We start from the raw sequence: 13,873 nt of genomic DNA, 5'->3' as shown, positions 1-13,873 counted from the left end.
AGGTTGTCGTTGTAGTTGTTAGGTGCTGTTGAGTCAGTCCTGACTCATAGCGACCCTATGTGCAACAGAACGAAACACTGCCCGGTCCTGAGTCATCCTCACAATTGTTGTTATGCTTGACCTCATTGTTGAAGCCACTGTGTCAGTCCACCTTGTTGAGGGTCTTCCTCTTTTCCGCTGACCCTGTACTCTGCCAAGCATGATGTCCTTCTCCAGGGACTGATCCCTCCTGACAGCAGGTCCAAAGTGTGTAAGATGCAGTCTCGCCATCCTTCTTCTAAGGAGCATTCTGGTTGTACTTCTTCCAAGACAGATTTGTTCATTCTTTTGGCAGTCCATGGGATATTCAATATTCTTTGCCAATACCACAATTCAAAGGCGTCAATTCTTCTTCGGTCTTCCTTACTTATTGTCCAGCTTTCACATGCATATGATGCGATTGAAAATACCATGGCTTGGGTCAGGCGCACCTTAGTCTTCAGGGTGACATCTGTGCTCTTCAACACTTTGAAGAGGTCCTTTGCAGCAGATTTACCCAGTGCAATGCATCTTTTGATTTCTTGACTGCTGCTTCCACATCTGTTGATTGTAGATCCAGGTAAAATGAAATCCTTGACAACTTCAATCTTTTCTCCGTTTATCATGATGTTGCTCATTGGTCCAGTTGTGAGGATTTACACAGGGCGTAGTGATAATTTATGGCAAAGAAATACAGCTTTTTAAACTTATATCGAAGTGTATAATATGCAGAAAATTGCATATATCATTAGTGCTCAGCTCATTGAATTTTCACAAACACAACATCCCATGTTACCAGCACCCAAATCAAGAAACACAGCATTAACAGTGCCTGATAAAGAACTAAAAATAATACGTGACATGTGATTGAAAACCCATTATCCGATTAAGCTGATGAAAAAGTTAATGTGAAGGATTATTCTAAAATGATATAGACATGCCTTAAACATTTTAATTTATATTATAAATGGATACTCATTTGCCACTGACTATTAAGTGAGTTGGAAACCCTGGTGGCATAGTGGTTAAGTGCTAAGGTTGCTTACCAGAAGATCAGCAGTTCATATCCACCAGGAGCTCCTTGGAAGCTCTATGGGGCAGCTCTGCCCTGTCCTATAGGGTCACTGTGAGTCAGAATTGACTCCACGGCATCGGGTTTGTTTTGTTTATTAAGTGAGTTACTTAAGGACAAAATTTTCGTAGAATGTAGGCCCACTGATTGAACAGCACCGCCATTGTCTTTCTTATAAACCATACTCATAAGGCAGTAAATATCCCAGGTGTGGTTTTTTAAGTGAACCTAGAATTATCTATATTAATATAAATGTCAATATATATATATGTGTGTCAGTCTAAGTACAGAATCCTAGATTTTTTTCTGCAGTCTAGTCCACACCTGATTCAATTTCTCTATTAAGTCTTTCTCAAGCAGTCAAATTAGTTTTCAGTGAAAGATTTCATTATTTCATCAGCCCGTGGATTATTTAATTAAGTTACATAATAACAGCAACAGCTGCACATGGCAAAAACAGTTTGGCACACACCTCACTGACTGTTGGTATACATAATTCTGGTAGGTACAGAAGACTGCAGGTCACTAGAGAGCAGTCTATCCTGGGCACAGAGCTGCAGCCGCCCATGGCACAGGCCAGTGTATTTCAGAAAGGGAAAGGAGAAGGTGAGCCAGGTCAGCAAGTCGGGGAAGAGTTTCTGCCATGCTGTCATAGTTCACCTGTGCCAGCTCCCTCTGGCCCATCCCATGTCCCAGCCCTTGCTCATCGTCCTGCTGCTGCTGGTCGAACCCTCAGCAACATGTGTTTATGTTCTGATTCTGCCTCTTTTCAAGCCTAAGTGGCTTGTTACATCCTCCAAGTTGGAACAGGCACGGAATGCTTGTGTCACCTTGGTCTTTAGGAAAGCATGTTTCATTACCGGTGTGCCAAATTAAAAAGCAAAGATTTCTAATTATTCTTTACATTTCATAGTATACACACTCCTTACTTATCGACATGGTTAGGTTTTAAAAACTGGGTCATTATGCAAAAACGGAGGATGACCACATCAGATCCAAAAAGGCAGATGACTTTATCATTGCATAACTAGCAAATCACATCATTACGTAACTGCCAAACCACTGAGAACCATGGTCCAGCCGAGCTGACACATGACCTTAACCATCATAGCCAGTGTTATTCTTGCTTCACACTTCAGCATTCATTACTGCCAGATGTACATTATTAATGTTCAAGATAGTTGGATAGTAGATTTTTTACTATTGTCATAAATGCACAACGTTGGATAACAAGATAGTAATTAAGTGAGGAGTAGGTGCATCAAGGTCCTTGAAGAAAATATTTTATCTGGAAGCTAGGTCAGTGCCATCAAATCATTTTTCACTTGAGAAAAAAAAGTTTCCAGAGGGGCCCAAATGCTGCTTACTGGTTCTTAGGGTACTGCCTGCCAGAGCTGAGGCAGAAGTAACCCAGAGCGAGCTGACAGAGTTTAAAACCTGGCTAGGAGTTCTGAATGAAGGGGAAGCAAACATTTCAGGAAACTTGTCTTTTTTTTTTTTAGGTAGAACGTATAGATATAAAGTAGTTCACTCAAATTTTCAGACAAAATTGATTTATCGTAGTCCTTTGTTTCATAGCAGTTTCATTTGCTTGTCATTTTTGAGCCTGACCTGGACTATGGAAGACACCGTGTTCTACTTTTTGTCATACCTTTCCCTTCCCAGCACCTGATGTCTCACTCTAAACCAGCAGTTGGCAAACGTCAGCCCATGGGCCAAATCCTGCTGCTGCTTGTTTCTGTAAATGAAATTTTATTAGAACACAGCCACACCCAACCGTTTATATATTATCTATGGCTCCTTTCAGGTGGCACAGTGGTTAAGCGCTCAGCTGCTAACCAAAGGGCTGGCAGTTTGAACCCACCAGTTGCTCCACGGGAGAAAGATGTGACAGTCTGCTTCCATAAAGATTTACAGCATTAGAGACCCTGTGGGGCAGTTCTTCCATGTCCTGTGGGACAGCTCTTCTCTGTCCTGTGGGACAGCTCTACTCTGTCCTGTGGGGCAGTTCTTCTCTGTCCTGTGGGGCAGTTCTTCTCTGTCCTGTGGGGCAGCTCTACTCTGTCCTGTGGGGCAGCTCTTCTCTGTCCTGTGGGGCAGTTCTTCTCTGTCCTGTGGGGCAGGCAGTTCTTCTCTGTCCTGTGGGGCAGTTCTACCCTGTCCTGTGGGGCAGCTCTACTCTGTCCTGTGGGGCAGCTCTACTCTGTCCTGTGGGACAGCTCTACTCTGTCCTGTGGGGCAGGCAGTTCTTCTCTGTCCTGTGGGGCAGGCAGTTCTTCTCTGTCCTGTGGGGCAGTTCTACTCTGTCCTGTGGGGCAGTTCTACTCTGTCCTGTGGGACAGCTCTACTCTTTCCTGTGGGGTGGTTCTTCTCTGTCCTGTGGGGCGGTTCTACTCTGTCCTGTGGGGCAGTTCTTCTCTGTCCTGTGGGGCAGCTCTACTCTGTCCTGTGGGGCAGTTCTTCTCTGTCCTGTGGGGCAGCTCTACTCTGTCCTGTGGGGCAGCTCTTCTCTGTCCTGTGGGGCAGTTCTTCTCTGTCCTGTGGGGCAGGCAGTTCTTCTCTGTCCTGTGGGGCAGTTCTACCCTGTCCTGTGGGGCAGCTCTACTCTGTCCTGTGGGGCAGCTCTACTCTGTCCTGTGGGACAGCTCTACTCTGTCCTGTGGGGCAGGCAGTTCTTCTCTGTCCTGTGGGGCAGGCAGTTCTTCTCTGTCCTGTGGGGCAGTTCTACTCTGTCCTGTGGGGCAGCTCTACTCTGTCCTGTGGGGCAGTTCTACTCTGTCCTGTGGGACAGCTCTACTCTTTCCTGTGGGGTGGTTCTTCTCTGTCCTGTGGGGCGGTTCTACTCTGTCCTGTGGGGCAGTTCTTCTCTGTCCTGTGGGGCAGCTCTACTCTGTCCTGTGGGGCAGTTCTTCTCTGTCCTGTGGGGCAGCTCTACTCTGTCCTGTGGGGCAGCTCTTCTCTGTCCTGTGGGGCAGTTCTTCTCTGTCCTGTGGGGCAGGCAGTTCTTCTCTGTCCTGTGGGGCAGTTCTACCCTGTCCTGTGGGGCAGCTCTACTCTGTCCTGTGGGGCAGCTCTACTCTGTCCTGTGGGACAGCTCTACTCTGTCCTGTGGGGCAGGCAGTTCTTCTCTGTCCTGTGGGGCAGGCAGTTCTTCTCTGTCCTGTGGGGCAGTTCTACTCTGTCCTGTGGGGCAGCTCTACTCTGTCCTGTGGGGCAGTTCTACTCTGTCCTGTGGGACAGCTCTACTCTTTCCTGTGGGGTGGTTCTTCTCTGTCCTGTGGGGCGGTTCTACTCTGTCCTGTGGGGCAGTTCTTCTCTGTCCTGTGGGGCAGCTCTACTCTGTCCTGTGGGGCAGCTCTACTCTGTCCTGTGGGGCAGCTCTACTTTGTTCTGTGGGATTGCTCTGAAGTCAGAATCAACTCAACGGCAGTGGGCTTATGACTGCTCTTACAGTGGAATGGCAGGGCTGAGTAGCCAGGACGGAGATGTTATGGCCCACAAAGCCTAAAATACTTATCATCTGACCCTTTACAGAAAGATCTTAATTCTGTTCTAATTAGATGCTTATAGACTAATCCTCATCACCCCTTGGAAAGTGAAGTTTACTGTTTGTCAAAGCGTTTTCATATATATTTCCGTTTGGTTGTATTGCATGCTCAGTATTGCAAAAAATTATTTTCAAAAATCACTCTTGGATGTTTCAGATGAAAGTACAGTAAAATTTCATGCTAAAGATTAAAAAGTGAAACTATTGGAGGTTTTTTTTTAGCTACCGTTCCACTGGTAAAAACACTAATGATCATATTTTGTCTCGTTTCTCCTTCCCTTTTTCCATTGTATCTCAGACATTAGAATTTACATAGTCATCTTACTCATGTATCAAGGCCTAAAATTAATCTCACCTTAATCCCCATATCCTTTCATCCCCCCACCCCACCCCCATGCTAATGAAAGTACACATGGCTCAGCAAATGGTTTTTCTTGTTGCTTTCTAAGGGTGATAGCAAGTGAATTTCACCTGAGCCTAAACTAATGCCATTTTCTTATTCTCTCAATCAGCAGCCGCTGCTTACCTGTTTCAAAGACAGCTTTCACCAACCCCAGGCTACCCAAGTCAGTATCAGCTTTATGCCATGGAGAACACAAGACAGACAATCCTAAATGATTACATTACCTCACAGCAGATGCAAGTTAACTTGCGCCCAGATGTAGCCAGAGGACTCTCCCCAAGAGAGCAGCAACTGGGTCTTCCATACCCAGCAACAAGAGGTGTGTGTCCTTGTAGATCAGATTCCATAGGATTTTACTATGCCTAACCAGTGTTTCTTTTTTTTTTTTTAATTGTGCTTTAAGTGAAAGTTTACAAATCAAGTCAGTCTCTCATACCAAAATTTATATACACCTTGTTATGTACTCCTAGTTGCTCTTCCCCTAAAGAGACAGCACACTCCACCTCTCCACCCTCTATTCCCTGAGTCCATTCATCCAGCTTTTGTCCCCCTCTGCCTTCTCATCTTCCTCCAGACAGGAGCTTCCCACATAGTCTCGTGTCTACTTGAGCCAAGAAGCTCACTCCTTACCAGTGTCATTTTCTGTCTTATAGTCTAGTCCAATCCCTCTCTGAAGAGTTGGCTTTGGTTCCAGTCTTGGGCTAACAGAAGGTCTGGGGACCATGCCCTCCGGGGTCCTTCTAGTCTAAGTCAGACCATTAAGTCTGGTGTTTTTACAAGAATTTGAGGTCTGCATCCCACTGCTCTCCTGCTCCATCAGTCATTCTCTGTTGTGTTCTCTGTCAGGACAGCCATCGGTTTTAGCCGGGCACCATCTAGTTCTTCTGGTCTCAGGCTGATGTAGTCTCTGATTTATGTGGCCCTTTCTGTCTCTTGTACCCAGTGTTTCTTTGGCACTACATTTTTGTTGAATGAGTGATGGAAAGATAGGGAAAAAGGCCATTTCCTTCTCTCTCTTTTTTTTTTTTTTTAATAGCCTTTAGCTCTTAAAGGCAAACAAAGTAATGTATTGAGATGGAGTGTCTTGGTAAAAAGTGAAATAACTGTATCAAATCAGTGTGCCAGGCATTTGAAATCAATATTCCTACCAGTTTGTTGTCTCTCCTTAACCTGTCTATACTTCTTGGTTACTGATATGGGGCACAGTATTTAATATCCTCCAAATTTAAAGAAGGCCTTACAAAGTAATGATGTTCTTAAAAATTTTATTTATAGTATATACAAATTATCATTGGGTTGTCCAAAAACCCATTGCCGTTGAGTTGATTCCGACTCATAGCGACCCTATAGGACAGAGTAGAACTGCCCTGTAGAATTTCCAAGGAGCGCCTGGTGGATTCAAACTGCGACCTTTTGATTAGCAGCCATAGCTCTTAACTACTACGCCACCAGGGTTTCCTCACTGGGTTATAGAGATGGACAAAACCGAAACACCATGTATAGTCCTGTACCTTTAGAATAACACTTAAATTTAACATCATTTTATCATATTTGTCTTTTGACTAGGAATCATTGACCTGACCAATATGCCTCCAACAATTTTAGTGCCTCATCCAGGGGGAACGAGCACTCCTCCCATGGACAGAATCACTTATATTCCTGGTACACAGATTAGTTTCCCTCCCAGGCCATACAATTCTGCTTCTGTGTCTCCAGGTAAGAGCCTATGATCACACGTCTGTGGTACGACTAGTGTGCTCAAGTATTTACAATACAGCCTCTTAAGGTACTTCAGATCTTTTTTTTTTTTTTTTTTCTTTTCCCTAATGGCTATTTCCGTCAGTCTGCTGTTTTCCACTCAACGTTTAGTAGTAGTTCCTCTATGCCACCTGCCACCAGATACCCTAGAAGTATCTTAAAAGTGTGTTTTATGCTGCAGTTGTCATCCAGGACTCTTAATAAAGCAAACTTCACACATCCCAAATTTGGAGCTTTTTGAAAAATTTTCAATCACTTCAGAATGTAAAACCCAATAGATTACCGCTGTTGTCTTTAAGTTGCAGATGCATGTGTTTTTTAGGACACACAGCACACCTTGCAGCAGCTGCAAGTGCTGAACGAGAACGTGAAAGAGAGCGGGAGAAGGAACGGGAAAGGGAGCGGGAGCGAGAGCGAGAGCGAATTGCTGCAGTTTCTTCAGACCTCTACCTTCGGTCAGGTGAGAGGAATGGCTTTATTCATTCATCCTATAAACATTTCTTAGTATTCTAGTATGAATGGCCCTTGTGCTGAATGCTATGGGGGCTGTGTTGAGCCGCCAGGATCTGAGGTCGCCAAAAAAAGACATGAATCACACGCAGGCAGTGCATGGAACAGCGCTTTAGTCACACAGAGAAGGGACAGAGCAAGACCAGCTTCACTAGCAGGAGCTGATCCCTCGTGGCCAGCAAGTTACTTCCCGTGGCTGACACAGGGCAGGTGTTATGCACATACCCGGGGTGGATTATCCAATAGACAAGGTGAGCACGGCTTACTTGTGCTCACTTACTAATCTCTAATGAACAGTTTCACTACATCTGAGTAAGTGAGCACAAGTAAGTCCAGTGTCACTAGGGATTAGTAAGTAAGCACAAGTAAGCCCATGCTTACCTTGCTTACTTGGTAATCCACCCCTGTCAGGGATTGTAAATTTGAAAAGATGCTTTGATTCTGTAGGAGAGTGCTGTGGGGTTGGGAGAGAGACAGATGCCAGCCACACCTAGAAGCAGAATCATTGAGGTAGTGAAAAAATGTAGAATTGTTTACCACAGATGATCTGGTAAGTAAGGTAAGCATCTTGCTTAACTTGCCCGTTGGATAACCCGCTCCTGCACATACCCCTCCTGTGCCCCGCAGGTGAAGGACTCCATTCCCCCACTACTGGGAACAGATACAGATGTGGAGTTGGCCAGGTGCATATGGCACCCATGAGTGTGCAGGCCAGAGGAAGTTACAGTGTGCCCAGAACAGGGAGGGAGGCTCCCTGATAAGGAGAAGAAACTGGGAGAAAGAAACTCAGTTCCCAGGCTCCACATTCAGAGTGCTCTGGACCAAGGCTTCTGATTAGGTGGCACAGATGGCAGGTGCAGGGGCCATAACACGCCATCCTCTCAACAGGCTGCAAAGGTGAATCAGATATAGATCTTGACCTAAGAGACTTCAGAGTCGAGGATTGGAGTGAGTTTAATGTCACAAAGAAAAATCATTGCACTGGATTTTTCTTCAGAGAGACTCATGCTCTTCCAATTTGTAAACCGTCATGAGACAGTCACATATCGTATTACTGTTTTGAGCTAATTAGAAGATTTATCTTTTTAACAATTGTAAATAACCTACTTCGAGCCACTCGTTTTTAGAAATGAAATGATCTCTCTTTATGCATATAGAATGACTGCTCAGAACAAACCTTATGTTTAAAAAAAAACCTATAAGACAGAAAATAATTACTTGCCTTAAGCGAAGTACAGATAAAAGTGCTGTAGGAGTTGAGCAGGTGGAGAGAGGAATTTTGAACCGGAAAATGAAGTTTTTGTGACTGAGGTATATTTTGATTTGCCCCCAGCAGCTGGCTCCAGTTGGGCCTGAAGGTACTGGGCATGAAGGTACTGGGTGCAGAGCTCTTTACAGCTGAAAGAGCAGCTTGAGCAAAGACTCATAGATATGAAGGTATATGTGTTGCTGAGCTAGAGTTTAAAGGAAGAATGGAAAATATGGTTAGAAGGTTGTGTGACATCTTCAATTACAAGTGAAGGCGGTCCCTTGTGTTCAGCAGGCAGGTGACGTGATCAGAGAGGCGTTTACACAAGAGTGGCCTGAGATGGGTTAGAACCCAAGAGATGGGTGTGGGTTGGTGCCAGAAGTACAACGAGACAATGGCAGTAGTGTCTATACCTGTTGATGATGGCTTGAAATATCTCAGCATTGGGAGTGGCTGGAAAAGAACTACTGGGAAGAATATTGCTGAGGTGGAATCAAAGGGACATAACAACGCCTAGATATGGGGAGTGAGAAAGAGATGGACATAGGATTGGTCTGCACTGAAGATAAAGCAGGATAGTGAAAACAAAAGGATTATGGTTTTCATTTTGGACAGTTAATCTGACATGTCTTTGAGACATCTGTTCTTATCCGTGGAATACTTGCCTTTTTATACTGTTTCTTTCAGATAAATCAAACCATTTTCCATGTCCATATTATCATATATATAGCTCTGGCACCCAGGAGAGAAGCAGAGTCTGGAAACGTTGACATAGGAGTCATCTGCAAGAGTGAGAACCCTGGCTTGAATGAGATTGCCAAGGGGAGGAGTGGGTCAGTCCTTAGAAGTTACCGGGAGGGTGTCACAGGGAGAGGCAGAGGAAGCAGAGACGTGGTCACAGAGGTCAGCGTGGACCTGAAGGCTCAGTGCGAAGAGGCCTTTGCAGTCTCACAGGAGACAAGTCCTTTGAAATCCGTGTGGATTACAGTGTATCGGAGGAACCCAAAAGCTACTCATCACTTTGGGAGGAACCCAAAAGCTACTCATCACCCAGTAATAATCATTCCTGAAGATTGACATTAAACAGTTCAAGACTTGCGAAGCCCGTACACATTTGAATGTAACCCATTATTTGTAATAAAAATCACCAAGCGTCAGATCCTAGTAGATGCTTTAATGGATTGTGAGGTGGCACCATTGTATTGATTGTATGTTCATTATATGAAAACGTGGAAAATGGATTTCATTAAAAGAAAGGGATTACCAATGAGACGTAACTCTGGTAGGAACTAGATTTTAAAAGTGCTTATGATCCCACTGATGAGCAAGATGCAGACTTAAGATAATAAACTCATATTCTCCATTAGACGTTTAAGAAGGTTGATAAATACTTTGTGCTGGAGTGTCTGAGGAAACACTGACTCTCACATGTTGTCAGTGGAATGTAAATAGGTACAGCTATTTTAAATAAAAAATTAAAATGCTGTTTGACTCAGCAATTTCACTTCTAGGAATATCTCTTATAGAAACACTGACATAAGCTGATGAATGGTCAGAAAGGAGAAAATCGCTGAAAAGGCTGGCCTAGGTGGTACCGGCTATAAGAATAGGAGTGTGTGCTAAAACTGGCAGCTCTTATGAGGGGTCAGGAACAAGTTAGAAAGCTGGAGTGAGGGCACGTAGCAAGAGGAGATAGAGAAAGAATTGCTTGGAGAGAGTGTTTGAGAGTTTAAGCTCTTCTGAGTGAAGTAGTTTTGACCAATTCCATGTTGTGGATTTGTTAACGGAGAGCTATGGTTAAGGAGCAAACACGTCTCAGGCACTGGAGAACTGTAGTTAACTGGAGTCCAGCTCGTTGGGCAGGCGGCATGAACAGTTCTACCTCAGAGGACAGTTGTTGAGAGAAACTGTTACCTGTAAAGGGCATAAGGGAATGAAGCCGAAAGAACTGTGGAAGCAGCCTCAAATCCTAGTGGCAGGAGTACCTTATTTTCATTGTGATACCTAGAAAGTTGTACCGAATTTGATTTTGGAAATCACGAACATACCAGAGTTTGAGAATAAATCTGAGAGATGAACTTACTGGATTTGTATTATTAATTAATTGTTGGTGCTATTTTTGTTTCTCGCAGGAATCAGGATTGAAACTTGTCACAGAAATTAAAATGATAATAAATGTTAGCTGATTTTTTTGTTTCTAGTTAATTAGTGTGGTTTTATTGCATTGCATTGTTATTGAGAAACTCTTATAGAACATGTTTCTTGAAAGGCCAGAAAGTGGGATATCAAGTGTCTTACCTCATTTTCATGCATTCTGTGTTAGGAGTATTAGGAAATTAACAGTCGGTGAATGTTGCTGCCAGCTTCTTCCTTATGGCTTGTCTTCCTTCCTCTCCCCCACCTCCCACAGGCTCAGAACAGCCTGGTAGGCCTGGTAGTCATGGGTATGTTCGTTCTCCTTCCCCCTCGGTAAGAACTCAGGAGGCCATGTTGCAGCAGAGACCCAGCGTTTTCCAGGGAACCAACGGAACCAGTGTGATCACTCCTCTGGATCCAACTGCTCAGTTACGGATCATGTAAGTCTCTTACACACATTTTGACAAAAAATGCCAGTCTTTTGCATATGCATTTTTTGATTTGTGACTTGCCAAAGTTTTAGTACTAATTTTCTATCTGTTAACTTTTCTCTTTTTTCTTTTGCAGTTGTCCTCCGTTTCCCCACCCTGACCCCCACTAAGTAGTCTCCCGCTCACAGAGTTGTGATTTGGTTCTATTTACAGGCCGCTGCCTGCTGGAGGTCCTTCGATAAGCCAAGGCCTGCCAGCCTCCCGTTACAACACTGCTGCGGATGCCTTGGCTGCTCTTGTGGACGCTGCAGCTTCCGCACCCCAGATGGATGTTTCCAAAACAAAAGAGAGTAAGCATGAAGCTGCAAGGTTAGAAGACACTTTGAGAAGCAGGTCAGCAACAGTTAGTGAGCAGCAGCAGCTAGAGCAGAAGACCCTGGAGGTGGAGAAGAGATCTGTCCAGTGTCTGTATACTTCCTCAGCCTTTCCCAGTGGCAAGCCCCAGCCGCACTCTTCGGTAGTTTATTCTGAGGCTGGGAAAGATAAAGGGCCTCCTCCAAAATCCAGATATGAGGAAGAGCTAAGGACCCGAGGGAAGACTACCATTACTGCAGCAAACTTCATAGACGTGATCATCACCCGGCAGATTGCCTCGGACAAGGATGCGAGGGAACGTGGCTCTCAAAGTTCAGACTCTTCTAGTAGCTGTATGTATCTCAATCTGAGTTTTGCAATGTGATCTTTGAGTAAAGAATTACTTTATTCTTTAGGTAAAACAGAACTACATGGTATTAAAATCCAAATGCCTGTCAGTTTATGTAATAGAAAAGGTTTGGTGGGTAAGCAGTCTTTTATGATTATTTAAATATCAGAGTTTCCTAAGTATAAAACCATCAATCTGTTAGAAACTATACCCTTTATAGAATTAAAGTTGGGAAGTGGATGGAGAGCAGAGCTTATAAATATTTTCAGTCATCTGAAGGATGGTAGGTAAGTCATCAAACTCTGCTACTGAGGTCTCATTTCTCAGGAAGCCTTTTCTAATATGGGGTTAAGTACTTGGGCCTATACCCCAAAGTCTCTCATCATCCTTTGGGTAAGATAAAGGTTTTTTAAAAAGTGAGACTGACTACCTTGCTATTGGTAATTGGCATTTACACAGCATCTCTCATACAAGTTGGATTTTGATCAAATCTGGTCAGTCACGATGAAGTATACTCTGCAAATCTATAAGAATTCACAAATCTGCATTAAAATGCTAGCAAAGTTACTTTTAATTTCTTTTTAACTCCTGCCTAAATTCTGTGTAGGCAAGAACAAGCAGGCATTTAAACAATCTGCTGATGTGTCTCATCTCCATTGCTGAAATGGAGTAGAGTGGGAGAAGTGAGAAGTGACTTCTCCTGTGCCGGAAGGCAGTGCAGTCTTTCTGCCCTGGACTTCCACTTGCCTGATGATGGCTCATTTGGTAAACATAACCCCATTGTTGATGTTTTTTTTGGAGAGGGGGGCAGTTTAGTAGCCTATTGTGTAGAAGAAGGAATTCTTTTTAGCCTGAAATTAGGAAAATCCACAAAATAGGTGTTACACACACAGAAAGAAAGTTGCTAACTCAGGAAGATATGTAGTTATCTGAATAGGCCTTTTGAGAGGGAATTAATCCACCAACGCACAGGGTCTCCGACTGGTCTGTGGTGTACTCAGTCCTGTAGCACATGGTTTCCTCATCACTAGGTTATCATTGGTAGGTGTCCTCAAGTTAGTTTCCAACTCACAGGGACCCTGTGTGACAGAACAGGACCACCCCATGGGGGTTTAGGCTGTAACCTTTATGGGAGCAGACGAATCCTCATGTCTTTCTCACTTGGAGCCACTGGGTAGGTTTGAACCCCCAAGCACTCGGTTAGCAGCCAAGTGTTTAACCATTTCACCACTAGCGCTCCTTAATCACTAACGTGTTCTAAGAGTTTGACTTTTAGTGGGTCTGAATATAGAAAGCCCAGCTTCTTTTCCCAGTCTTTAATGTTTCTGGGTGTGGAATGGGCTAATTACTTGCATGAAGTCCACAAGCTATTTACGGTTCCCCAGTGTGGTCTTGTCTTGTAGTCTGCATTTTCATTTTGACTCTTCAGAGCCTCCCTCACCCTAATGGTGAAGCACACAGCCTTAGCCTTAGCCTTACCCTCAAGGCTTCAAGAGCAATGTGAACACAACTCAGGATCTGGTTTTCTGCTGACAGTAGATTAGAGGTGCCAAGCAGATTCAGAATATTGGAGTAACAGTGAATACAAAAGTTATAAATTAGTGTAAATTACTTTGAATATAGTGATTAATTTCCACTCCAGTTGTCAGGTTTCTGTTCTCCTGAGCATACTGGAACCCAGGTAACGACAATTTCTGTAGTCTTGTTTTGGGGAGGGGCTGTTGAGTGAACACTAGAGGAGCAGGTGGCCGCCTGGTCGTGGAGTTCATTCCCAGCTTCCATACCTGTGTCCAGCCAAGGCTACATGCCCTTTGGGCCGCCGACAATTTTCTCAGGTTATTCGGTGCAGCTTGTAGATGCAAAGAGCAGGCTAGAGTCACAAGGTTCCTGAGCTGAAGGTGGCCTCTGCCTCTCCCACTCTGAGTACTGAGACCATGGAAGGGCTGTGAAAAGCTGCCTGTACCCCTGTTGTACTGACTCTCAGTTTCTTTGGGACCTGCGTCTTAGAGGGGACCTCCATGGCTGTGCTGATGCCCCTCTGTGACT

General features: G+C 44.3%; 2 protein-coding genes across 11 annotated transcripts in view; both read left to right on the top strand.

The window, feature by feature from the left end:
* The window catches only part of NCOR1 (nuclear receptor corepressor 1), a 240,883-nt gene that overhangs the window by 203,810 nt on the left and 23,200 nt on the right, over positions 1-13,873 (top strand). For 6 of the 9 annotated variants that reach the window (XM_049859790.1, XM_049859789.1, XM_049859785.1 and 3 more), the window contains 5 exons: positions 5,150-5,359; positions 6,607-6,756; positions 7,121-7,258; positions 10,968-11,133; positions 11,338-11,831. In XM_049859790.1, coding sequence (XP_049715747.1) covers positions 5,150-5,359; positions 6,607-6,756; positions 7,121-7,258; positions 10,968-11,133; positions 11,338-11,831 — 1,158 coding nt within the window. The remainder of the gene's footprint in view (positions 1-5,149; positions 5,360-6,606; positions 6,757-7,120; positions 7,259-10,967; positions 11,134-11,337; positions 11,832-13,873) is intronic. The other 3 variants (XM_049859791.1, XM_049859787.1, XM_049859793.1) reach the window with 2 other exon arrangements.
* On the top strand, positions 3-4,742 carry LOC126062338 (uncharacterized). 2 transcript variants are annotated; one of them, XM_049859799.1, is made up of 2 exons: positions 3-3,359; positions 3,759-4,742. In XM_049859799.1, the coding sequence occupies exons 1-2, from the start codon at positions 3,037-3,039 to the stop codon at positions 4,495-4,497; spliced, it is 1,062 nt and encodes a 353-aa protein (XP_049715756.1). In that variant the 5' UTR covers positions 3-3,036; the 3' UTR covers positions 4,498-4,742. The 2 variants fall into 2 exon arrangements, with proteins under 2 accessions (XP_049715756.1, XP_049715755.1); XM_049859798.1 differs by having other exon boundaries at positions 3-3,785; positions 4,208-4,742.

This window comes from Elephas maximus, chromosome 19, assembly GCF_024166365.1.
Source record: "Elephas maximus indicus isolate mEleMax1 chromosome 19, mEleMax1 primary haplotype, whole genome shotgun sequence".
NCBI lineage: Eukaryota > Metazoa > Chordata > Mammalia > Proboscidea > Elephantidae > Elephas > Elephas maximus.
The sequence above is the reverse complement of the archived record's forward strand: the minus strand, read 5'-3'. Positions and strand labels throughout refer to the sequence as shown.

Excerpts from the sequence above, each read along its gene's own strand:
- LOC126062338 (XM_049859798.1), top strand. The coding sequence starts at position 3,037 with ATGTCCTGTGGGACAGCTCTTCTCTGTCCTGTGGGACAGCTCTACTCT. Across the intron at positions 3,786-4,207 it reads TTCTCTGTCCTGTGGGGCAG|GCAGTTCTTCTCTGTCCTGT; the intron begins GCAGTTCTTCTC and ends CCTGTGGGGCAG.